This window comes from Lampetra fluviatilis, unplaced genomic scaffold (genome assembly GCF_964198595.1).
Source record: "Lampetra fluviatilis unplaced genomic scaffold, kcLamFluv1.1 SCAFFOLD_292, whole genome shotgun sequence".
NCBI classification, from domain to species: domain Eukaryota; kingdom Metazoa; phylum Chordata; class Hyperoartia; order Petromyzontiformes; family Petromyzontidae; genus Lampetra; species Lampetra fluviatilis.
This window is the reverse complement of record NW_027621586.1, coordinates 66,054-92,500: the sequence shown is the minus strand read 5'-3', so window position 1 is coordinate 92,500 and position 26,447 is coordinate 66,054. Positions and strand designations below refer to the sequence as shown.

Sequence of the window (26,447 nt, the reverse complement as noted above, 5' to 3'; positions counted from 1 at the left end):
ACCTCAACTCGCTCCTGTGGGAGTCCATGGATCGGGAGTCTGGCCCACAGACGATTCCCAACCATCACATCCCCGTGCCGGAGTGGTACAACCAGCCGGAGGCGCGGGTGAGAGACCCACAGACTCACACAGAGACCCACAGACCCACACAGAGACCCACAGACCCACACAGAGACCCACAGACTCACACAGAGACTCACACAGAGAACCACAGACTCACACAGAGACCCACAGACCCACACAGAGACCCACAGACTCACACGGAGACCCACAGACCCACACAGAGACCCACAGACCCACACAGAGACCCACAGACTCACACAGAGACTCACACAGAGAACCACAGACTCACACAGAGACCCACACAGAGACCCACAGACTCACACAGAGACCCACAGACTCACACGGAGACCCACAGACCGACACAGAGACCCACAGACCCACACAGAGACCCACAGACCCACACAGAGACCCACACAGAGACCCACAGACTCACACAGAGACCCACAGACCCACACAGAGACCCACAGACCCACAGAGAGACCCACAGACTCACACAGAGACCCACACAGAGACCCACAGACTCACACAGAGACCCACAGACCCACACAGAGACCCACAGACCCACACAGAGACCCACAGACTCACCACAGAGGGTTCCCAAACATCACATCCCTGTGCCTGAGTCGTACAACCAGCCGGAGGCGCGGGTGAGTGGGCACGGACTCACACGGAGAGACAGACAGACTCACAGACTCACACAGAGACCCATACAGAGACCCACAGACTCACACAGAGACTCACAGACTCACACAGAGACCCACAGACTCACGCAGAGACTCACACAGAGACCCACTGACTCACACAGAGACCCACAGACTCACACAGAGACCCACACAGAGACCCACAGACCCACAGACTCACACAGAGACCCACAGACTCACACAGAGACTCACAGACTCACACAGAGACTCACACAGAGACCCACAGACTCACCACAGAGACCCACGGACTCACACAGAGACTCCCAGACTCACACGGAGACCCATACAGAGACCCACAGACCCACAGACTCACACAGAGACCCACAGACTCACACAGAGACGCACAGACTCACACAGAGACTCACACAGAGACCCACAGACTCACACAGAGACCCACAGAGAGACCCACAGACTCACACAGAGACCCACAGACCCACACAGAGACCCACAGAGAGACCCACAGACTCACACAGAGACCCACAGACCCACACAGAGACCCACAGACCCACACAGAGACCCACAGAGAGACCCACAGACTCACACAGAGACCCACAGACCCACACAGAGACCCACAGAGAGACCCACAGACTCACACAGAGACCCACGGACTCACACAGAGACTCATACAGAGACCCATACAGAGACCCACGGACTCACACAGAGACTCACACAGAGACCCACACAGAGACCCACAGAGAGACCCACAGACTCACACAGAGACCCACAGAGAGAGACCCACAGACTCACACAGAGACCCACAGAGAGACCCACAGACTCACACAGAGACCCACAGACCCACACAGAGACCCACAGACCCACACAGAGACTCACACAGAGACCCACACAGAGACCCACACAGAGACCCACAGACTCACACAGAGACCCACAGACCCACACAGAGACCCACACACCCACACAGAGACCCACACAGAGACCCACAGACTCACACAGAGACCCACGGACTCACACAGAGACTCACACAGAGACCCACACAGAGACCCAAACAGAGACCCACAGACCCACACAGAGACCCAAACAGAGACCCACAGACTCACACAGAGACCCACAGACCCACACAGAGACCCACAGACCCACACAGAGACCCAAACAGAGACCCACAGACTCACACAGAGACCCACAGACTCACACAGAGACTCACACAGAGACCCACACAGAGACCCAAACAGAGACCCACAGACCCACACAGAGACCCAAACAGAGACCCACAGACTCACACAGAGACCCACAGACCCAAACAGAGACCCACAGACCCACACAGAGACCCAAACAGAGACCCACAGACTCACACAGAGACCCACAGACTCACACAGAGACTCACACAGAGACCCACGGACTCACACAGAGACTCACACAGAGACCCACGGACTCACACAGAGACCCATACAGAGACTCACAGAGACTCAAACAGAGACCCACAGACTCACACAGAGACTCACAGACTCACACAGAGACCCACAGATTCACACAGAGACCCACAGACTCACGCAGAGACTCACACAGAGACCCACTGACTCACACAGAGACCCACAGACTCACGCAGAGACTCACACAGAGACCCACAGACTCACACAGAGACTCCCAGACTCACACGGAGACCCACACAGAGACTCACAGACTCACACAGAGACCCACAGACTCACACAGAGACCCACACAGAGACCCACAGACTCACACAGAGACTCACACAGAGACTCACAGACACACACAGAGACCCACAGACTCACACAGAGACCCACAGACTCACACAGAGACCCACAGACTCACACGGAGACCCACAGACTCACACAGAGACTCACACAGAGACCCACAGACTCACACGGAGAACCACAGATTCACACGGAGACCCACAGACTCACACGGAGAACCACAGACTCACACAGAGACCCACACAGAGACCCACAGACTCACACGGAGACCCACAGACTCACACGGAGAACCACAGACTCACACAGAGACCCACACAGAGACCCACAGACTCACACAGAGACCCACAGACTCACACGGAGAACCACAGACTCACACAGAGACTCACAGACTCACACAGAGACCCACACAGAGACCCACAGACTCACACAGAGACACACAGAGACCCACAGACTCACACAGAGACCCACGGACTCACACAGAGACTCACAGACTCACACAGAGACCCACAGACTCACACAGAGACTCACAGACTCACACAGAGACCCACACAGAGACCCACAGACTCACACGGAGAACCACAGACTCACACAGAGACCCACAGACTCACACAGAGACTCACACAGAGACCCACAGACTCACACGGAGAACCACAGACTCACACGGAGACCCACAGACTCACACGGAGAACCACAGACTCACACAGAGACCCACACAGAGACCCACAGACTCACACGGAGACCCACAGACTCACACAGAGACTCACAGACTCACACAGAGACTCACAGACTCACACAGAGACCCACAGACTCACATAGAGACCCCCACCCCCCCCCCCACCACCACCCCCACCACCCTCACCCCCTCACCCCCCAACCCCCACCTCCACCACCCCCACCCCCACCCCCCCACCTCCCCCCACCTCCCCACCCCCCCACCCCCCCACCCCCCCTCCCCCACCCCACCCCACCCCCCCACCCCTCCACCCCACCCACCCCACCAGGTTGCGTCTGAGACCCGGGCCCTCATCTCGTGGATGGAGAAATTCGACTTCGTGTTGAGCGGCAATCTCCGTGGCGGGGAGCTGGTGGCAACCTTCCCCTACGACATGGCTCGGTCCTTCTGGAAGGCCCGCGAGTTCTCACCCACTCCAGATGAACAGGTGATGGGTCACCCACTCAGTCAGTCAGTCAACCACTCAGCCACTCGCTCAGCCACTCACTCAGCCACTCAGCCACTCACTCACTCACTCAGCCACTCACTCACCCACCCGTGGCGGGGAGCTGGTGGCGACCTTCCCCTACGACATGGCTCGGTCCTTCTGGAAGGCCCGCGAGTTCTCACCCACTCCAGATGAACAGGTGATGGGTCAACCACTCAGCCACTCATTCAGTCACTCAGTCAGTCAGTCACTCACTCACTCACCCACCCGTGGCGGGGAGCTGGTGGCGACCTTCCCCTACGACATGGCTCGGTCCTTCTGGAAGGCCCGCGAGTTCTCACCCACTCCAGATGAACAGGTCAACCACTCAGCCACTCACTCAGCCACTCAGTCAGTCAGTCACTCACTCACTCATTCAGTCACTCACTCGCTCAGCCACTCGCTCACTCACTCAGCCACTCACTCACTAAGCCACTCACCCACTCAGCCACTTACTCACTCAGCCACTCACTCAGCCACTCACTCAGCCACTCAGCCACTCACTCACCCACTCAGTCACTCACTCACCCACCCGTGGCGGGGAGCTGGTGGCGTCCTTCCCCTACGACATGGTGAGGTCCTTCTGGAAGGCCCGCGAGTTCTCACCCACTCCAGACGAGCAGGTGATGGGTCAACCACTCAGTCAGTCAGTCAGTCAGCCAGTCAGTCAGTCACTCGCTCAGCCACTCACTCAGTCAGTCACTCACTCAGCCACTCACTCACTCACTCACTCACTCGCTCAGCCACTCACTCACTCAGCCACTCACTCACTCAGTCAGTCAGCCACTCACCCACTCAGCCACTCACTCACTCAGCCACTCACTCACTCAGCCACTCACTCACTCAGTCAGTCAGTCAGCCACTCACTCAGTCAGTCAGTCACTCACTCACTCAGCCACTCACTCAGCCACTCACTCAGTCACTCACTCAGTCACTCACTCACCCACCCGTGGCGGGGAGCTGGTGGCGACCTTCCCCTACGACATGGCGAGGTCCTTCTGGAAGGCCCGCGAGTTCTCACCCACTCCAGACGATCAGGTGATGGGTCACCCACTCAGTCACCCACTCAGTCAGTCATTCAGTCACTCAGTCAGTCAGTCACTCACTCACTCAGCCACTCACTCACTCACTCAGTCAGTCACTCACTCACTCAACCAGTCACTCACTCAGCCACTCACTCAGCCACTCACTCACTCAGTCAGTCAGTCAGCCACTCAGCCACTCACTCACTAATTCAGTCACTCACTCGCTCAGCCACTCGCTCATTCACTCAGCCACTCACTCACTCAGCCACCCACCCACTCACCCACCCACCCACTTACTCACTCACTCACTCACCCACCCATCCACTTAGCCACTCACCCACTCACTCACCCACCCACTCACCCACCCACTCACCCACCCACCCACCCACTCACTCACCCACCCACCCACCCACCCACTCACCCACTCACTCACCCACTCACCCACTCACCCACCCACCCACTCACCCACTCACCCACCCACTCACCCACCCACTCACCCACTCACCCACCCACCCACTCACCCTCTAGGTGTTCCGCTGGTTGGCGTTTGCGTTTGCCTCCACGCACCGCACGATGGCGGTGTCGGGACGACGAGTTTGTCACTCGGACGACTTCACCAAGGAGGGGAGCGTCGTGAACGGAGCCGCCTGGCACACCGTGGCGGGCAGTGAGTCACTCACTCAGTCACTCACTCAGTCACTCACTCAGTCACTCAGTCACTCAGTCAGTCACCCACCCATCCACCCTCCCTCTTGCCCACTCACTCACCCGCTCACCCACCCACTTACTCACCCACCCACCCACTCACCCACTCACTCACTCACCCACCCACCCACCCACTCACCAACTCACCCACCCACTCACCCACTCACTCACTCACCCACCCACCCACTCACCCACCCACCCACTCACCCACCCACCCACTCACCCACCCACCCACCCACTCACCCACCCACCCACCCACTCACTCACTCACTCACCCACCCACCCACTCACTCACCCACTCACCCACCCACTCACCCACTCACCCACCCACCCACTCACCCACCCACTCACCCACCCACCCACTCACTCACCCACCCACCCACCCACCCACTCACTCACTCACTCACCCACCCACCCACTCACTCACCCACTCACCCACCCACTCACCCACTCACCCACCCACCCACTCACCCACCCACTCACCCACCCACCCACCCACTCACCCACCCACCCACCCACCCACTCACTCACTCACTCACCCACCCACCCACTCACTCACCCACTCACCCACCCACTCACTCACCCACTCACCCACCCACTCACCCACTCACTCACTCACCCACCCACCCACTCACTCACCCACCCACTCACTCACTCACCCACCCACCCACTCACTCACCCACCCACCCACTCACCCACCCACCCACTCACCCACCCACCCACCCACCCACTCACTCACTCACTCACCCACCCACCCACTCACTCACCCACTCACCCACCCACTCACCCACTCACCCACCCACCCACCCACTCACCCACCCACTCACCCACTCACCCACCCACTCACCCACCCACCCACCCACCCACCCACTCACTCACTCACTCACCCACCCACCCACTCACTCACCCACTCACCCACCCACCCACTCACTCACCCACTCACCCACCCACTCACCCACTCACTCACTCACCCACCCACCCACTCACTCACCCACCCACTCACTCACCCACTCACCCACCCACCCACCCACTCACTCACCCACCCACCCACTCACTCACTCACCCACCCACCCACTCACTCACTCACCCACTCACCCACCCACTCACTCACCCACCCACTCACCCACACACTCACCCGCTCACCCACCCACTTACTCACCCACCCACCCACTCACCCACCCACTCACCCACCCACCCACTCACCCACCCACTCACCCACCCACCCACCCACTCACCCACCCACCCACCCACCCACCCACTCACTCACTCACTCACTCACTCACCCACCCACCCACTCACTCACTCACTCACCCACCCACTCACCCACTCACCCACCCACCCACCCACTCACCCACCCACTCACCCACCCACTCACCCACCCACCCACCCACCCACTCACTCACTCACTCACCCACCCACCCACCCACCCACTCACTCACCCACTCACCCACCCACCCACTCACTCACCCACTCACCCACCCACTCACCCACTCACTCACTCACCCACCCACCCACTCACTCACCCACCCACCCACTCACTCACCCACCCACCCACTCACCCACCCACCCACCCACCCACTCACCCACCCACCCACCCACTCACCCACCCACCCACCCACCCACCCACCCACTCACTCACTCACTCACTCACCCACCCACCCACTCACTCACCCACTCACCCACCCACTCACCCACTCACCCACCCACCCACCCACTCACCCACCCACTCACCCACTCACCCACCCACTCACCCACCCACCCACCCACCCACTCACTCACTCACTCACCCACCCACCCACTCACTCACCCACTCACCCACCCACCCACTCACTCACCCACTCACCCACCCACTCACCCACTCACTCACTCACCCACCCACCCACTCACTCACCCACCCACTCACTCACCCACTCACCCACCCACCCACCCACCCACCCACTCACTCACCCACCCACCCACTCACTCACTCACCCACCCACCCACCCACTCACTCACTCACCCACCCACTCACCCACCCACTCACCCGCTCACCCACCCACTTACTCACCCACCCACCCACTCACCCACCCACCCACTCACCCACCCACTCACTCACCCACTCACTCACTCACCCACCCACCCACTCACCCACCCACCCACTCACTCACTCACTCACCCACCCACCCACTCACTCACTCACTCACTCACCCACCCACCCACTCACTCACCCACTCACCCACCCACTCACCCACTCACCCACCCACCCACCCACTCACCCACCCACTCACCCACTCACCCACCCACTCACCCACCCACCCACCCACTCACCCACTCACTCACTCACTCACCCACCCACCCACTCACTCACCCACTCACCCACCCACCCACTCACTCACCCACTCACCCACCCACTCACCCACTCACTCACTCACCCACCCACCCACTCACTCACCCACCCACTCACTCACCCACTCACCCACCCACCCACCCACTCACTCACCCACCCACCCACTCACTCACCCACCCACCCACCCACCCACTCACTCACTCACCCACTCACCCACCCACTCACTCACCCACCCACTCACCCACCCACTCACCCGCTCACCCACCCACTTACTCACCCACCCACCCACTCACCCACCCACCCACTCACCCACCCACCCACTCACCCACCCACTCACCCACCCACCCACCCACTCACCCACCCACCCACCCACCCACTCACTCACTCACTCACCCACCCACCCACTCACTCACCCACTCACCCACCCACTCACCCACTCACCCACCCACCCACTCACCCACCCACTCACCCACCCACTCACCCACCCACCCACCCACCCACCCACTCACTCACTCACTCACCCACCCACCCACTCACTCACCCACTCACCCACCCACCCACTCACTCACCCACTCACCCACCCACTCACCCACTCACTCACTCACCCACCCACCCACTCACTCACCCACCCACTCACTCACCCACCCACCCACTCACCCACCCACCCACCCACTCACCCACCCACCCACCCACTCACCCACCCACCCACCCACTCACTCACTCACTCACTCACCCACCCACCCACTCACTCACCCACTCACCCACCCACTCACCCACTCACCCACCCACCCACCCACTCACCCACCCACTCACCCACTCACCCACCCACTCACCCACCCACCCACCCACCCACCCACCCACTCACTCACTCACTCACTCACCCACCCACCCACTCACTCACCCACTCACTCACCCACTCACCCACCCACTCACCCACTCACTCACTCACCCACCCACCCACTCACTCACCCACCCACTCACTCACCCACTCACCCACCCACCCACTCACTCACCCACCCACCCACTCACTCACTCACCCACCCACCCACCCACTCACTCACCCACCCACTCACCCACCCACTCACCCGCTCACCCACCCACTTACTCACCCACCCACCCACTCACCCACCCACCCACTCACCCACCCACCCACTCACCCACCCACCCACCCACTCACCCACCCCGCTGTGTGTGTGTGTGTGACCCAGGCATGGCCGACTTCAGCTACCTGCACACGAACTGCCTGGAGGTGACTATGGAGCTCGGCTGTGACAAGTTCCCGCACGAGACCGAGTTGCCACACGAGTGGGAGAATTCACGCGAGGCACTGCTGGTCTACATGGAGCAGGTGAGGGCGGGGGGGGGGGGGAGTGAGTGGTGGGGGGGTGAGTGGGGGTGGTGAGGTGGGGGGGGTGGGTGGGTCATTCACCCAGTCATCCACTCAGTCACTCAGTCACTCACTCACTCACACATTCACTCGCTCACTCACTCACCCACTCACTCACCCACTCACTCACCCACTCACTCAGCCACTCACTCACTCAGCCACTCACTCAGCCACTCACTCAGCCACTCACCCACTCACTGGCTCACCCACTCAGCCACTCACTCAGCCACTCACTCACTCACCCACTCACTCAGCCACTCACTCAGCCACTCACCCACTCACTGGCTCACCCACTCACTCACTCACTCAGCCACTTACTCACTCAGCCACTCACTCAGCCACTCACTCAGCCACTCACCCACTCACTGGCTCACCCACTCAGCCACTCACTCGCTCACTCAGTCACTCACCCACTCACGAGGCGCTGCTGGTCTACATGGAGCAGGTGAGGGGGAGGGTGAGTGGGGTGGTGAGTGGGTGGTGGTGAGGTGGGTGGGTCACTCAGCCAGTCATCCACTCAGTCACTCAGTCACTCACTCACACATTCACTCGCTCACTCACTCACCCACTCACTCACCCACTCACTCACCCACTCACTCAGCCACTCACTCAGCCACTCACTCATTCACTCACTCAGCCACTCACTCACTCAGCCACTCACTCAGCCACTCACTCACTCACCCACCCACCCACCCACTCACTCACTCACTCACCCACTCACTCACCCACTCACTCACCCACTCATCCACTCACTCACTCACTCACCCACTCACTCACTCACACACTCACCCACTCACGAGGCACTGCTGGTCTACAAGGAGCAGGTGAGGGGGGTGGTGAGGGGTGGTGAGGTGGTGGTGAGGTGGTGGTGAGCCAGTCATCCACTCACTCGCTCACTCACCCACTCAGTCACTCACTCACCCACTCACTCACTCACTCATCCACTCACTCACTCACTCACCCACTCACTCACCCACTCACTCAGCCACTCACTCACTCACCCACCCACCCACCCACTCACTCACTCACTCACCCACTCACTCACCCACTCACTCACCCACTCATCCACTCACTCACTCACTCACTCACCCACTCACTCACTCAGTAACTCACTCACTCACGAGAGGCACTGCTGGTCTACATGGAACAGGTGAGGGGGGTGGTGAGGTGGTGGTGAGGTGGTGGTGAGGTGGTGAGTGGGGGGGGTGGTGAGCCAGTCATCCACTCAGTCACTCACCCACTCAGCCACTCGCTCGCTCATCCACTCGCTCATCCACTCACCCACTCACTCACTCAGTCACTCACTCACTCAGTCACTCACTCACCCACTCACGAGGCACTGCTGGTCTACATGGAGCAGGTGAGGGGGGTGGTGAGGTGGTGGTGAGGTGGTGGTGAGCCAGTCATCCACTCACTCACTCACTCACCCACTCACCCACTCACTCACCCACTCACTCACTCATCCACTCACTCACTCACCCACTCAGTCACTCACTCATCTACTCACTCACTCACTCACTCATCCACTCACTCACTCACTCACCCATTCACTCACTCAGTCACTCATCCACCCACTCAGCCACTCACTCACCCACCCACCCACTCACCACCCACTCACTCAGCCACTCACTCACTCACTCACCCACCCACCCACCCACTCACTCACTCACTCACCCACTCACTCACCCATTCACTCACCCACTCATCCACTCACTCACTCACCCACCCACCCACTCACTCACTCACTCACTCACCCACTCACTCACTCAGTAACTCACTCACTCACGAGGCACTGCTGGTCTACATGGAGCAGGTGAGGGGGGTGGTGAGGTGGTGGTGAGGTGGTGGTGAGCCAGTCATCCACTCACTCACTCACTCACCCACTCACCCACTCACCCACTCACTCACTCACCCATTCACTCACTCAGTCACTCATCCACCCACTCAGCCACTCACTCACCCACCCACCCACTCACCACCCACTCACTCAGCCACTCACTCACTCACTCACTCACCCACCCACCCACTCACTCACTCACTCACCCACTCACTCACCCACTCATTCACCCACTCATCCACTCACTCACTCACCCACCCACTCACTCACTCAGTAACTCACTCACTCACGAGGCACTGCTGGTCTACATGGAGCAGGTGAGGGGGGTGGTGAGGTGGTGGTGAGGTGGTGGTGAGCCAGTCATCCACTCACTCACTCACTCACGAACTCAGTCACTCACTCACCCACTCACTCACTCACTCATCCACTCACTCACTCACCCACTCACTCACTCAGTCACACATCCACCCACTCAGCCACTCACTCACCCACCCACCCACCCACTCACTCACTCACCCACTCACTCACTCAGTCACTCATCCACCCACTCAGCCACTCACTCACCCACCCACCCACTCACCACCCACTCACTCAGCCACTCACTCACTCACTCACTCACCCACCCACCCACCCACTCACTCACTCACCCACTCACTCACCCACTCACTCACCCACTCATCCACTCACTCACTCACCCACTCACTCACTCAGTAACTCACTCACTCACGAGGCACTGCTGGTCTACATGGAGCAGGTGAGGGGGGTGGTGAGGTGGTGGTGGTGAGGTGGTGAGGGGGGGGGTGAGGTGGGTCACTCAGCCACTCATCCACCCAGTCACTCACCCACTCACCCACTCACCCACCCACTCACTCATTCACTCAGTCACTCACACACCCACTCACTCACCCACTCACCCAATCACCCACTCGCTCACTTACCCGTTCACACACTCGCTCACTCACTCACCCACTCAACCACCCACTCACTCATTCACTCAGTCACTCACACACTCACCCACTCACTCATTCACTCACTCACTCACACACTCACTCACTCACGAGGCACTGCTGGTCTACATGGAGCAGGTGAGGGGGGTGGTGAGGGGTGGTGAGGTGGTGGTGAGGTGGTGGTGAGCCAGTCATCCACTCACTCACTCACTCACCCACTCAGTCACTCACTCACCCACTCACTCACTCACTCATCCACTCACTCACTCACTCACCCACTCACTCACTCAGTCACTCATCCACCCACTCAGCCACTCACTCACCCACCCACCCACTCACCACCCACTCACTCAGCCACTCACTCACTCACCCACCCACCCACCCACTCACCCACTCACTCACTCACCCACCCACCCACCCACTCACCCACTCACTCACTCACCCACTCACTCACTCACCCACTCACTCACTCAGTAACTCACTCACTCACGAGAGGCACTGCTGGTCTACATGGAACAGGTGAGGGGGGTGGTGAGGGGTGGTGAGGTGGTGGTGAGGTGGTGAGTGGGGGGGGTGGTGAGCCAGTCATCCACTCAGTCACTCACCCACTCAGCCACTCGCTCGCTCATCCACTCACCCACTCACTCACTCAGTCACTCACTCACTCACTCAGTCACTCACTCACATACACACTCACCCACTCACGAGGCACTGCTGGTCTACATGGAGCAGGTGAGGGGGGTGGTGAGGTGGTGGTGGTGAGGTGGTGAGGGGGGGGTGAGGTGGGTCACTCAGCCACTCATCCACCCAGTCACTCACCCACTCACCCACTCACCCACCCACTCACTCATTCACTGAGTCACTCACACACCCACTCACTCACCCACTCACCCAATCACCCACTCGCTCACTTACCCGTTCACACACTCGCTCACTCACTCACCCACTCAACCACCCACTCACTCATTCACTCACTCACGAGGCACTGCTGGTCTACATGGAGCAGGTGAGGGGGGTGGTGAGGTGGTGGTGAGGTGGTGGTGAGCCAGCCATCCACTCACTCACTCACCCACTCAGTCACTCACTCACCCACTCACTCACTCACTCACTCATCCACTCACTCACTCACTCACTCACTCACCCACTCAGTCACTCATCCACCCACTCAGCCACTCATTCACCCACCCACCCACTCACCACCCACTCACTCAGCCACTCACTCACTCACTCACCCACTCAGTCACTCATCCACCCACTCAGCCACTCATTCACCCACCCACCCACTCACCACCCACTCACTCAGTCACTCACTCACTCACTCACCCACTCACTCACTCAGTCACTCATCCACCCACTCAGCCACTCATTCACCCACCCACCCACTCACCACCCACTCACTCAGCCACTCACTCACTCACCCACCCACCCACTCACTCACTCACTCACCCACTCACTCACCCACTCACTCACCCACTCATCCACTCACTCACTCACTCACCCACTCACTCACTCAGTAACTCACTCACTCACGAGAGGCACTGCTGGTCTACATGGAGCAGGTGAGAGGGGTGGTGAGGTGGTGGTGAGGTGGTGGTGAGCCAGCCATCCACTCACTCACTCACCCACTCAGTCACTCACTCACCCACTCACTCACTCACTCACTCATCCACTCACTCACTCACTCACTCACCCACTCAGTCACTCATCCACCCACTCAGCCACTCATTCACCCACCCACCCACTCACCACCCACTCACTCAGCCACTCACTCACTCACTCACCCACTCAGTCACTCATCCACCCACTCAGCCACTCATTCACCCACCCACCCACTCACCACCCACTCACTCAGTCACTCACTCACTCACTCACCCACTCACTCACTCAGTCACTCATCCACCCACTCAGCCACTCATTCACCCACCCACCCACTCACCACCCACTCACTCAGCCACTCACTCACTCACCCACCCACCCACTCACTCACTCACTCACCCACTCACTCACCCACTCACTCACCCACTCATCCACTCACTCACTCACTCACCCACTCACTCACTCAGTAACTCACTCACTCACGAGAGGCACTGCTGGTCTACATGGAGCAGGTGAGAGGGGTGGTGAGGTGGTGGTGAGGTGGTGGTGAGCCAGCCATCCACTCACTCACTCACTCACTCACTCACCCACTCATCCACTCACTCACTCACCCACCCACTCACTCACTCAGTAACTCACTCACTCACGAGGCACTGCTGGTCTACATGGAGCAGGTGAGGGGGGTGGTGAGGGGTGGTGAGGTGGTGGTGAGGTGGTGAGGGGGGTGGTGGTGAGCCAGTCATCCACTCACTCACCCACTCAGTCACTCACTCACATATTCACCCACTCACTCAGTCACTCACCCACTCACTCACTCAGTCACTCACCCACCCACTCACTCACGAGGCACTGCTGGTCTACATGGAGCAGGTGAGGGGGGTGGTGAGGTGGTGGTGGTGAGGTGGTAAGGGGAGGGGGGGTGAGGTGGGTCACTCAGCCACTCATCCACCCAGTCACTCACCCACTCACCCACTTACCCACCCACTCACTCATTCACTCAGTCACTCACACACCCACTCACTCACCCACTCACCCAATCACCCACTCGCTCACTTACCCGTTCACACACTCGCTCACTCACTCACCCACTCAACCACCCACTCACTCATTCACTCAGTCACTCACACACTCACCCACTCACTCATTCACTCACTCACTCACACACTCACCCACTCACGAGGCACTGCTGGTCTACATGGAGCAGGTGAGGGGGGTGGTGAGGTGGTGGTGGTGAGGTGGTGAGGGGGGGGGGTGAGGTGGGTCACTCAGCCACTCATCCACCCAGTCACTCACCCACTCACCCACTCACCCACACACTCACTCATTCACTCAGTCACTCACACACTCACCCACTCACTCATTCACTCAGTCACTCACACACTCACCCGACCACTCACTCACACACCCACTCACCCAATCACCCACTCGCTCACTTACCCGTTCACACACTCAATCGCTCACTCACTCACCCACTCAACCACCCACTCACTCATTCACTCAGTCACTCACTCACCCACCCACTCAGCCACCCACTCACTCACCCACCCAATCACCCACTCATCCACTCACTCACTCACTCACTCACCCACCCACTCACTCACCCACTCACTCACTCGCTCACCCACTCACTCACCCACTCACTCACTCACCCACTCACCCCTCACTCACTCACTCATTCACTCAGTCACTCACACACTCACTCACCCACCCACTCACTCGACCACTCACTCACTCACCCACTCACTCACCCACTCACTCACCCACCCACTCACTCACCCATTCACTCACCCACTCGCTCACCCACTCACTCACCCACTCACCCACTCACTCAGCCATTCACTCACTCCCTCACTCACGCACGCACTCACTCACTCAGTCACTCACTCACTCAGTCACCCACCCACTCACTCATCCACTCACTCAGTCACCCACTCACTCATCCACTCACCCACTCACTCACTCATCCACTCACTCACCCACTCACTCACTCGCTCACCCACTCACTCACCCACTCATCCACTCACTCACTCAGTCACTCATTCACTCACCCATGACCTCCCCATTACTCCCCCATGACCCCCATGACCCCCCATGACCCCCCATGACCTCTCCATGACACCCATGACTTCCCCATGACCCCCATGACCCCCATGACCCCCCCATGACCCCCCCGTGACCCCCAGGTGCATCGTGGCATCAAGGGGGTTGTCCTGGACCCCGAGGGAGTTGGGATCCCCAACGCCGTCGTAGCCGTCGAAGAAATCGACCACGACGTGACCACCGGTTAGTCGCCACTAGTTAGGCACTAGTCAGTCACTAGTCAGTCACTAGTCAGTCACTAGTTAGGCACTAGTCAGTCACTAGTCAGGCACTAGTTAGGGGGTGAGGGTGGTGGAGGTGGTGGTGGTGGTAGGGGGTGAGGGTTGTGGTAGGGGGTGGTAGGGGGTGAGGGTGGTAGGGGGTGAGGGTTGTGGTGGTGGAGGTGGTGGTGGGGGTGGAGGTGGTGGTGGTGGAGGTGGTGGTAGGGGGTGGTGGTGGTGGGGGGTGAGGGTGGTGGTGGTGGTGGTGGTAGGAATGAGGGTGGTGGGGGGTGAGGGTTGTGGTGGTGGTGGGGGTGGTGGGGGGTGAGGGTTGTGGTGGTGGTGGTGGTGGTGGTGGAGGTGGTGGTGGTGGTGGGGGGTGAGGGTGGTGGTAGGGGTGAGGGTGGTGGGGGGTGAGGGTTGTGGTGGTGGTGGTGGTGGTGGTGGAGGTGGTGGTGGTGGTGGGGGGTGAGGGTGGTGGTAGGGGTGAGGGTGGTGGGGGGTGAGGGTTGTGGTGGTGGTGGGGGTGGTGGGGGTGGTGGTGGAGGTGTTAGTGGTGGACGTGGTCGCGGTGGTGGTGGTGGTGGTGGAGGTGTTAGTGGTGGACGTGGTGGAGGTGTTAGTGGTGGTGGAGGTGTTAGTGGTGGACGTGGTGGCGGTGGTGGCGGTGGTGGTGGAAGTTTTAGTGGTGGACGTGGTGGCGGTGGAGGTGGTGTAGGTGGTAGTCGCTGCGTCAGTGCCGGACACACCACAAGGCCGAGCGACTTGTCCACCGACTCAACTTGTGACCCCCGAAACTCGACCCACCGTTGTTGCGCGAACGTCATCTGAACGTCATCTGAACGTCGTCTGAACGTCATCTGAACGTCATCCGAACGTCATCTGAACGTCGTCTGAACGTCATCTGAACGTCATCTGAACGTCATCTGAATGTCGTCCGAACGTCATCTGAACGTCATCTGAACGTCATCTGAACGTCATCTGAACGTCATCTGAACGTCGTCCGAACGTCATCTGAACGTCATCTGAACGTCATCTGAACGTCATCTGAACGTCGTCTGAACGTCATCTGAACGTCATCTGAACGTCATCTGAACGTCGTCTGAACGTCATCTGAACGTCATCTGAACGTCATCTGAATGTCGTCCGAACGTCATCTGAACGTCATCTGAACGTCATCTGAACGTCATCTGAACGTCATCTGAACGTCGTCCGAACGTCATCTGAACGTCATCTGAACGTCATCTGAACGTCATCTGAACGTCATCTGAACGTCGTCCGAACGTCATCTGAACGTCATCTGAACGTCATCTGAACGTCATCTGAACGTCGTCTGAACGTCATCTGAACGTCATCTGAACGTCATCTGAACGTCGTCCGAACGTCATCTGAACGTCATCTGAACGTCATCTGAACGTCATCTGAACGTCATCTGAACGTCGTCCGAACGTCATCTGAACGTCATCTGAACGTCATCTGAACGTCATCTGAACGTCATCTGAACGTCGTCTGAACGTCATCCGAACGTCATCTGAACGTCATCTGAACGTCATCTGAACGTCATCTGAACGTCGTCTGAACGTCATCTGAACGTCATCTGAACGTCATCTGAATGTCGTCCGAACGTCATCTGAACGTCATCTGAACGTCATCTGAACGTCATCTGAACGTCGTCTGAACGTCGTCCGAACGTCATCTGAACGTCATCTGAACGTCATCTGAACGTCGTCTGAACGTCATCTGAACGTCGTCTGAACGTCGTCCGAACGTCATCTGAACGTCATCTGAACGTCATCTGAACGTCGTCTGAACGTCATCTGAACGTCATCTGAACGTCATCTGAACGTCGTCTGAACGTCGTCTGAACGTCATCTGAACATCATCTGAACGTCATCTGAACGTCGTCTGAACGTCGTCCGAACGTCATCTGAACGTCATCTGAACGTCATCTGAACCTCGTCTGAACGTCGTCCGAACGTCATCTGAACGTCATCTGAACGTCATCTGAACGTCGTCTGAACGTCATCTGAACGTCATCTGAACGTCATCTGAACGTCATCTGAACGTCATCTGAACGTCGTCCGAACGTTGTGAGTTGTGCGCCTTTTGGCGTCATCTGGTCCAACACCATGTGAGACTAGGCTCTAAGGAAAGCTGTCTCGGGTGTGGACCAATCAACTTCAAGGACAGTGCACATACATTATCAGAGTTGTGTGTTTTGTTTGCATTATGACTGCAGGTATTGTAGTCTATGCAAACATTGACCACAATACCTGTATAGTGTAGTGTATAGTGTAGTGTAGTAGTGTATAGTGTAGTAATGTATAGTGTAGTAGTGTATAGTGTAGTAGTGTATAGTGTAGTAGTGTATAGTGTAGTGTAGTAGTGTATAGTGTAGTAGTGTATAGTGTAGTTAGTAGTGTATAGTGTAGTAGTGTATAGTGTAGTGTAGTAGTGTATAGTGTAGTAGTGTATAGTGTAGTGTAGTAGTGTATAGTGTAGTGTAGTAGTGTATAGTGTAGTGTAGTAGTGTATAGTAGTGCAGTGTAGTAGTGTATAGTGTAGTGTAGTAGTGTATAGTGTAGTGTAGTAGTGTATAGTGTAGTAGTGTATAGTGTAGTAGTGTATAGTGTAGTGTATAGTGTAGTAGCGTATAGTGTAGTAGTGTATAGTGTAGTGTAGTAGTGTATAGTGTAGTAGTGTATCGTGTAGTGTATAGTGTAGTGTAGCAGTGTATAGTGTAGTAGTGTATAGTGTAGTAGTAGTGTAGTGTATAGTTTAGTGTAGTGTATAGTGTAGTAGTGTATAGTGTAGTAGTGTATAGTGTAGTAGTGTATAGTGTAGTGTATAGTGTAGTAGTGTATAGTGTAGTAGTGTATAGTGTAGTGTAGTAGTGTATAGTGTAGTAGTGTATAGTGTAGTAGTGTATAGTGTAGTAGTGTATAGTGTAGTAGTGTATAGTGTAGTGTATAGTGTAGTAGTGTATAGTGTAGTAGTAGTGTATCGTGTAGTGTATAGTGTAGTAGTGTATAGTGTAGCAGTGTATAGTGTAGTAGTGTATAGTGTAGTAGTGTATAGTGTATAGTGTAGTGTAGTAGTGTATAGTGTAGTAGTAGTGTATAGTGTAGCAGTGTATAGTGTAGTAGTGTATAGTGTAGTAGTAGTGTATAGTGTAGTGTAGTAGTGTATAGTTTAGTGTAGTGTATAGTGTAGTAGTGTATAGTGTAGTAGTGTATAGTGTAGTAGTGTATAGTGTAGTAGTGTATAGTGTAGTAGTGTATAGTGTAGTGTAGTAGTGTATAGTGTAGTAGTGTATAGTGTAGTAGTGTATAGTGTAGTAGTGTATAGTGTAGTAGTGTATAGTGTAGTGTAGTAGTGTAGTAGTGTATAGTGTAGTAGTGTATAGTGTAGTAGTGTATAGTGTAGTAGTGTATAGTGTAGTGTATAGTGTAGTGTAGTAGTGTATAGTGTAGTAGTTTATAGTGTAGTAGTGTATAGTGTAGTGTAGTAGTGTATAGTGTAGTAGTGTATAGTGTAGTGTAGTAGTGTATAGTGTAGTAGTAGTGTATAGTGTAGTAGTGTATAGTGTAGTGTAGTAGTGTATAGTGTAGTAGTAGTGTATAGTGTAGTAGTGTATAGTGTAGTGTAGTAGTGTATAAAATGATAAAAAAAAAACAATTATCATATTTTTTTCTGGGAAATGAGCTACCAATGGGGTAGTCAGTCACAAGTTAACCCCACCATGTCCACCCCCCCATGTCCACCCCCCCATGTCCACCCCCCCATGTCCACCCCCCTCCCCCCCCGCAGGCGCCATGGGTGACTACTTCCGGCTACTCAACCCCGGCGAGTACAAAGTGACGGTGCGAGCCGACGGCTTTACCAGCGTCACCCGCACCTGCCAGGTAGTGTATAGTGTAGTGTAGTAGTGTAGTGTATAGTGTAGTGTAGTAGTGTAGTGTAGTGTGTAGTGTAGTAGTGTATAGTGTAGTGTAGTAGTGTAGTGTATAGTGTAGTAGTGTATAGTGTAGTAGTGTAGTGTATAGTGTAGTGTAGTAGTGTATAGTGTAGTGTAGTAGTGTAGTGTATAGTGTAGTGTAGTAGTGTAGTGTATAGTGTAGTGTATAGTGTATAGTGTAGTGTATAGTGTAGTGTATAGTGTAGTGTATAGTGTAGTGTAGTAGTGTATAGTGTAGTGTGTAGTGTAGTAGTGTATAGTGTAGTGTAGTAGTGTAGTGTAGTGTATAGTGTAGTAGTGTAGTGTATAGTGTAGTGTAGTAGTGTATAGTGTAGTGTATAGTGTAGTAGTGTATAGTGTAGTGTATAGTGTAGTAGTGTATAGTGTAGTGTAGTGTATAGTGTAGTGTAGTGTATAGTGTAGTGTAGTGTGTAGTGTAGTAGTGTATAGTGTAGTGTAGTAGTGTAGTGTATAGTGTAGTAGTGTAGTGTATAGTGTAGTGTATAGTGTAGTGTATAGTGTAGTGTAGTAGTGTCGTGTGTAGTGTAGTGTATAGTGTAGTGTAGTAGTGTAGTGTAGTGTGTAGTGTAGTGTATAGTGTAGTGTGTAGTGTAGTGTGGTAGTAGTGTATAGTGTAGTGTAGTAGTGTAGTGTAGTAGTGTGTAGTGTAGTAGTGTATAGTGTAGTAGTGTAGTGTATAGTGTAGTGTATAGTGTAGTGTAGTAGTGTATAGTGTAGTGTATAGTGTAGTGTAGTAGTGTATAGGGTAGTGTAGTAGTGTATAGTGTAGTGTAGTAGTGTATAGTGTAGTAGTAGTGTATAGTGTAGTGTATAGTGTAGTGTATAGTGTAGTGTAGTAGTGTATAGTGTAGTGTATAGTGTAGTGTAGTGTATAGTGTAGTGTATAGTGTAGTGTATAGTGTAGTAGTAGTGTATAGTGTAGTGTATAGTGTAGTGTATAGTGTAGTAGTAGTGTATAGTGTAGTGTATAGTGTAGTGTATAGTGTAGTAGTAGTGTATAGTGTAGTGTATAGTGTAGTGTATAGTGTAGTGTATAGTGTAGTGTATAGTGTAGTGCATAGTGTAGTGTATAGTGTATAGTGTAGTGTAGTAGTAGTGTATAGTGTAGTGTATAGTGTAGTGTAGTAGTGTATAGTGTAGTGTATAGTGTAGTGTATAGTGTATAGTGTAGTAGTGTATAGTGTAGTGTATAGTAGTGTATTGTAGTAGTGTATAGTGTAGTGTAGTAGTGTAGTAGTGTATAGTTTAGTGTAGTAGTAGTGTAGTGTATAGTGTAGTGTAGTAGTGGTGTAGTAGTGTATAGTGTAGTGTAGTAGTAGTGTAATGTAGTAGTGTAGTAGTAGTGTATAGTGTAGTGTGTAGTGTAGTAGTAGTGTATAGTGTAGTAGTGTAGTGTATAGTGTAGTGTAGTAGTAGTGTAGTAGTAGTGTATAGTGTAGTGTAGTAGTAGTGTAATGTAGTAGTGTAGTAGTAGTGTATAGTGTAGTGTGTAGTGTAGTAGTAGTGTATAGTAGTGTATAGTAGTGTAGTGTAGTAGTGTATAGTGTAGTGTAGTAGTAGTGTATAGTGTAGTGTATAGTGTATAGTAGTGTATAGTAGTGTAGTGTAGTAGTGTATAGTGTAGTGTAGTAGTGTATAGTGTAGTGTAGTAGTAGTGTAGTGTATAGTGTAGTGTAGTAGTAGTGTAGTGTAGTAGTAGTGTATAGTGTAGTGTATAGTGTAGTGTATAGTGTAGTGTATAGTATAGTGTATAGTGTAGTGTATAGTGTAGTGTATAGTGTAGTGTATAGTGTAGTGTATAGTGTAGTGTATAGTATAGTGTATAGTGTAGTGTATAATGTAGTGTATAGTGTAGTGTATAGTGTAGTAGTAGTATATAGTGTAGTGTAGTAGTAGTGTATAGTGTAGTGTAGTAGTGTAGTGTATAGTGTAGTGTAGCAGTAGTGTAGCAGTAGTGTAGTAGTGTATAGTGTAGTAGTAGTGTAATGTGGTAGTGTAGTAGTAGTGTATAGTGTAGTGTGTAGTGTAGTAGTAGTGTATAGTGTAGTGTAGTAGTGTAGTGTATAGTGTAGTGTAGTAGTAGTGTAGCAGTAGTGTAGTAGTGTATAGTGTAGTAGTAGTGTAATGTGGTAGTGTAGTAGTAGTGTATAGTGTAGTGTGTAGTGTAGTAGTAGTGTATAGTGTAGTGTAGTAGTAGTGTATAGTGTAGTGTATAGTGTAGTGTAGTAGTAGTGTATAGTGTAGTGTAGTAGTGTATACCAATACATCATATCCCCCCCATGTCGTCCACCCACCACCTCCTCCAGGTGGACTACGACATGGGAGCCTCTCCCTGCGACTTCCACCTCTCGCGCTCCAATCGACGTCGCATCCTCGAAATCCTCCGGCGGTTTGACCGTCAGCGCCTCCTGTCACGCGGACGCACCAGCGGTGTCCCATTGCCACGGTTCAGCCAGGGACGTGCGGTGCAGAGGGTCAAGGAAGGTGGAGGAGCTGGTGGAGGAGGTGGAGGAGGTGGAGGTGGAGGAGGTGGAGGAGGAGGTGGAGGAGGAGGAGGTGGAGGGTCGGAGAGACGCGGGAGATGGCGGGGGGTGCCGGAAGAATCGGAGAGACCTGAAGAAGAATCGGAGCGGCGAAAAGAAGAATCGGAGCGGCGAGAAGGAGATTCGGAGAGACGGGAGCGGTGGGGAGGAGAGTCGGAAGATCGGGACAGACCACGAAAAGAAGAATCGGAGAGACGGGAGGAAGATTCGGAGAGACGGGAGCGATGGGGAGGAGAGTCGGAAGATCGGGACAGGCCACGAAAAGAAGAATCGGAGAGACGGGAGGAAGATTCGGAGAGACGGGAGCGGTGGGGAGGCGAGTCGGAAGATCGGGACAGGCCACGAAAAGAAGAATCGGAGAGACGGGAGGAAGATTCGGAGAGACGGGAGCGATGGGGAGGAGAGTCGGAAGATCGGGACAGGCCACGAAAAGAAGAATCGGAGAGATGGGAGGAAGATTCGGAGAGACGGGAGCGGTGGGGAGGAGAGTCGGAAGATCGGGACAGGCCACGAAAAGAAGAATCGGAGAGATGGGAGGAAGATTCGGAGAGACGGGAGCGGTGGGGAGGAGAGTCGGAAGATCGGGACAGGCCACGAAAAGAAGAATCGGAGAGATGGGAGGGAGAATCGGAAGATCGGTAGAGGCCCTAACAACTGGAACGGCACCTTGATGATCCATCCTGTAACGCCCATCGACACGTCCATTATACACACAGCTACACTACCATTATAAACACACTACCATTATACACACACTACCATTATAAACACAGCCACACGGCCGTTATGAACCCCGCTGAGTCTCTGGGTTTTCCGTAATCTCCTTGTATCCGTTCGTTTAATTATGAAAATGTATAAATTACTCGATAGATGTTGTGCAGAGCGATGGCTTAATTAATCACCCTAACATACCGCTCCACACATTACGTGTTTAAGTGTCGTTTTAATAAATAGTAATCGTCACCGCTCACAACCCACAATGCGTCGTCTCTGTGAGCGTCCATGCATCGGTACCGGCAGGAGATGTTGACTGCCTCGCCTGGTACGCACGTAAAATGTGGATCCCCCCCAGGGTGGATGTTCGGAACGTAACGCTTCAGCCGGGACGGGTGCACTATCCACCGGCCGTTTGACCTCCACAACAGAGGTCGCAATCGGGTACCCGATACCCGTACCCCTACCCGATACCCGGCCGGGTACGGGTAGCCGGGTAGGCCGTGAGTCACTGGTGAGTCGCCGTTTGTCACTCATTTCCCAACGTCTTGTCTCTTCTCACAATTCAAGTTCCTAGAATCAACCCACCCGCGCCTGCAACGTGGCTTCATCCCAGAGGTCGCATTCAAGTACCCGATACCCGTACCCGGCCGGGTATGGGGGTAGGGTACGGGTACGGCTGGGTACGTCTACGGGTACCCGTTTGCGACGTCTGGGATGAAGCCATGTTGCAGGCACGGGTGGGTTGATTCCGGGAACTTGAATTGTGAGAAGAGACAAGACGTTGGGAAATGAGTGACAAACGGCGACTCACCAGTGACTCACGGCCTACCCATACCCTACCCGTACCCTACCCGTATCCGGCTGCACCAGGGTCGCAAACGGGTACCCGTACCTTACCCGTACCCGGCCGTACCCCTACCCGTACCCTACCCGGCCGGGTACGGGTAGGGTACGGGTACCCGATTGCGACCTCTGGGATGAAGCCATGTTGCAGGCACGGGTGGGTTGATTCCGGGAACTTGAATCGTGAGAAGAGACAAGACGTTGGGAAATGAGTGACAAACGGTGACTCACCAGTGACTTTTCGATTTAAAGCTTTCGTGACTGCAGGGATTCATCTTCTTGGTTCTTTCGGTAAAGTCGTCACGTAGAAGGGAAATGTATCACGGCCTACCCGACTACCCGCCCGTTTGCGACCTCTGCCCTGCAGGTCGGGGTATTGCCGAGGCCAGGAGCGAGCTGCCGAAAAGCCAGCGGCAGTTGCCCCCTCCTCCCGTTCGCCACCTGCAAGCACGGAAGTTGAGCGGAATCGATTTGAAAGCCCGCAGCGGCCCTGTCGTCCAAGCAGGTCGGAAGGGCTCGCAACGCTTCCTCCGTGGGCCACACTCGTGAGACGCGGCGAGGGGCGGAGACACGTGGCGGCGGGACCAGCGGACCAACACGGTGGCGGGACGAGGACGGCGAAACGCGGCCGTACCTGGAGCCCTCCCAGAGGGACCGTGGCTCTGCCCACGGTAGAGAGACAAAATGGCCGCCGGCTTGCGGTGCCGCAGCCAAAATGGCGGCCGACTTGCGGCGTCGCAGGCAAAATGGCCGCCGACTTGCGGCATCGCAGGCAAAATGGCCGCCGCTGGTGACGCCTCAGACAAAATGGCCGCCGCTTGCGGCACCTCAGCCAAAATGGCCGCCGCTTGCAACTTCGCGTCCAAAATGGCGGCCGTCTCTCACGGCGCACCCGTTGGGGAAATGGCGCCAAATTAAAAAATTGCCGGGAGGCAGAATGGCGGTAATCTGTGGTCGCGGGTTGCTGAGGAGATGGAGTCTGCCTCAGTGGCCCGCGATCACAAATCCCGTTTTAACTCCATCAAAAAGGTTACCTGCAGCGCCACACCTATTACCATCGTTAGAGGAAAGAACGGTGATACAATCTCCGACCCCCAGGAACAGGTTTGCAGATTTGCTGAGCATTTCTGTGAAGTCCTGGGGGAGGGGAAATCCCTCAGCCAGGAAAACATCATGGCACAAAGTGGGGATAACCCTGCTGAGGCTGCGGTGCTTCAAATATTGGAAGAAGTCACCCCCTGTGAGTGACTGGCTGAGGTGCCATCTGTTGAGGAAGTACTGAAGGCGATCCAGAGTCTGAGACCAGGAAAGGCACCGGGCGAAATGCTGAGGGAGGGTGGCGTTTGTTCACAGACTGCCCTACATGACATCATAACAACAGTCTGGACCGCTGGACGGGTTCCGCAGGATTTGAAGGATGCCCTGGTGGTCCTGCTCTTTAAGAAGGGGGACCGCACAGACTGTAACAACTACACGGGCATCTCACTCCTCAGTGTGCCGGGAAAGGTCCTGGCAAGGATGATTCAACATCGCCTTTCTAGGCACGCTGAGGAGAGGCTTGCAGAGCCCCAATGCAGTTTCAGTAAAGGGCGGTCTTGCACAGATGCCATTTTTTCTGTCTGTTTGCTACAGCAGAGGTGTAGGGAATTCCAGCAGGACCTACATCTCTGCTTTATTGACCTGGTCAAGGCCTACGATACCATCAGTAGGCCGGGGCTCTGGGTTGTTCTTCGTGCTTTCTGAGTGCCTGACCCTTTGCTCACGATCATTAAGGACCTTCATGATGGTGAGCGGGCCCGGGTAAAACTACATGTGAGGAGCTCACAAATCCTCGAAAGATCTGGACAAAGTCCCATCGGTGAGCACCTCCGGCAGGCAAGGCTGCGTTGGCTGGGTCATGTAGCCCGCATGCCCAGCCACCGCATGCCTAAGCAGCTTTTGTTCGGCCGGATCGAGGGGGCTAAACGGGCGCGGCACGGGCTAGAGAAGAGATGGAGTGATGTGGTACAGGAGGACGTGGAGCTGAGTGGACTTGCCGATGACTGGTACCAGCAGTGTCAAGATCGACCTCAGTGGAGGATGCTCGTGAAGGACGCTACTGGGCAGTTGGAGGCAGTCGCCCTCCAACAACAACGGAGGGCGGAGGAGCGACGCTCACAACAACGAGCGGAGCGCCGGGTGGCTAAAGCACAGCAAGTTGGTACAGTAGGGGGCACAGGTGGTGCATCAGCCAGTCATCTCGGTCATCTCGGTCAGTCGACCCGTGGCACCTGCTGGGTCTGCCCCGTGACCTCCTGCCAGCGGGCGTTCGACACTTCACGTGGCCTCAAGGTGCACATGGCCTGGCACAAGCGTCGTGGTGACGTCACCGCCACTTAGTGGCGAATGGCGGTTGTTGTTGTATGTAAGTGTGTAAGTGTGTGTAGGTGTGTGTAGGTGTGTGTGTATGTGTATGTGTGTGTATGTGTGTAGGTGTGTGTGTCTATGTGTGTGTAGTGTGTAGGTGTCTTTATGTGTGTGTAGTGTGTGTGTGTAGGTGTGTGTGTGCATTGTCTGTATGTGTGTGTGTGTATGTGTGTGTAGTGTGTAGGTGTCTGTATGTGTGTGTAGTG

General features: G+C 55.1%; 1 protein-coding gene across 1 annotated transcript in view; it reads left to right on the top strand.

Annotated features, from left to right (window-relative positions):
- Positions 1-23,248, top strand: part of LOC144955446 (inactive carboxypeptidase-like protein X2) — a 45,436-nt gene extending 22,188 nt beyond the window's left edge. The window contains exons 8-14 of the mRNA XM_078885660.1: positions 1-107; positions 3,433-3,591; positions 5,184-5,322; positions 8,895-9,034; positions 15,637-15,736; positions 19,564-19,658; positions 22,039-23,248. The exon at positions 1-107 is cut by the window's left edge and continues 73 nt beyond it. Of these exons, the coding sequence (XP_078741786.1) occupies positions 1-107; positions 3,433-3,591; positions 5,184-5,322; positions 8,895-9,034; positions 15,637-15,736; positions 19,564-19,658; positions 22,039-22,917 (1,619 nt within the window). The 3' untranslated portion in view covers positions 22,918-23,248. The remainder of the gene's footprint in view (positions 108-3,432; positions 3,592-5,183; positions 5,323-8,894; positions 9,035-15,636; positions 15,737-19,563; positions 19,659-22,038) is intronic.
- The last annotated feature ends 3,199 nt before the right edge of the window (positions 23,249-26,447 follow it).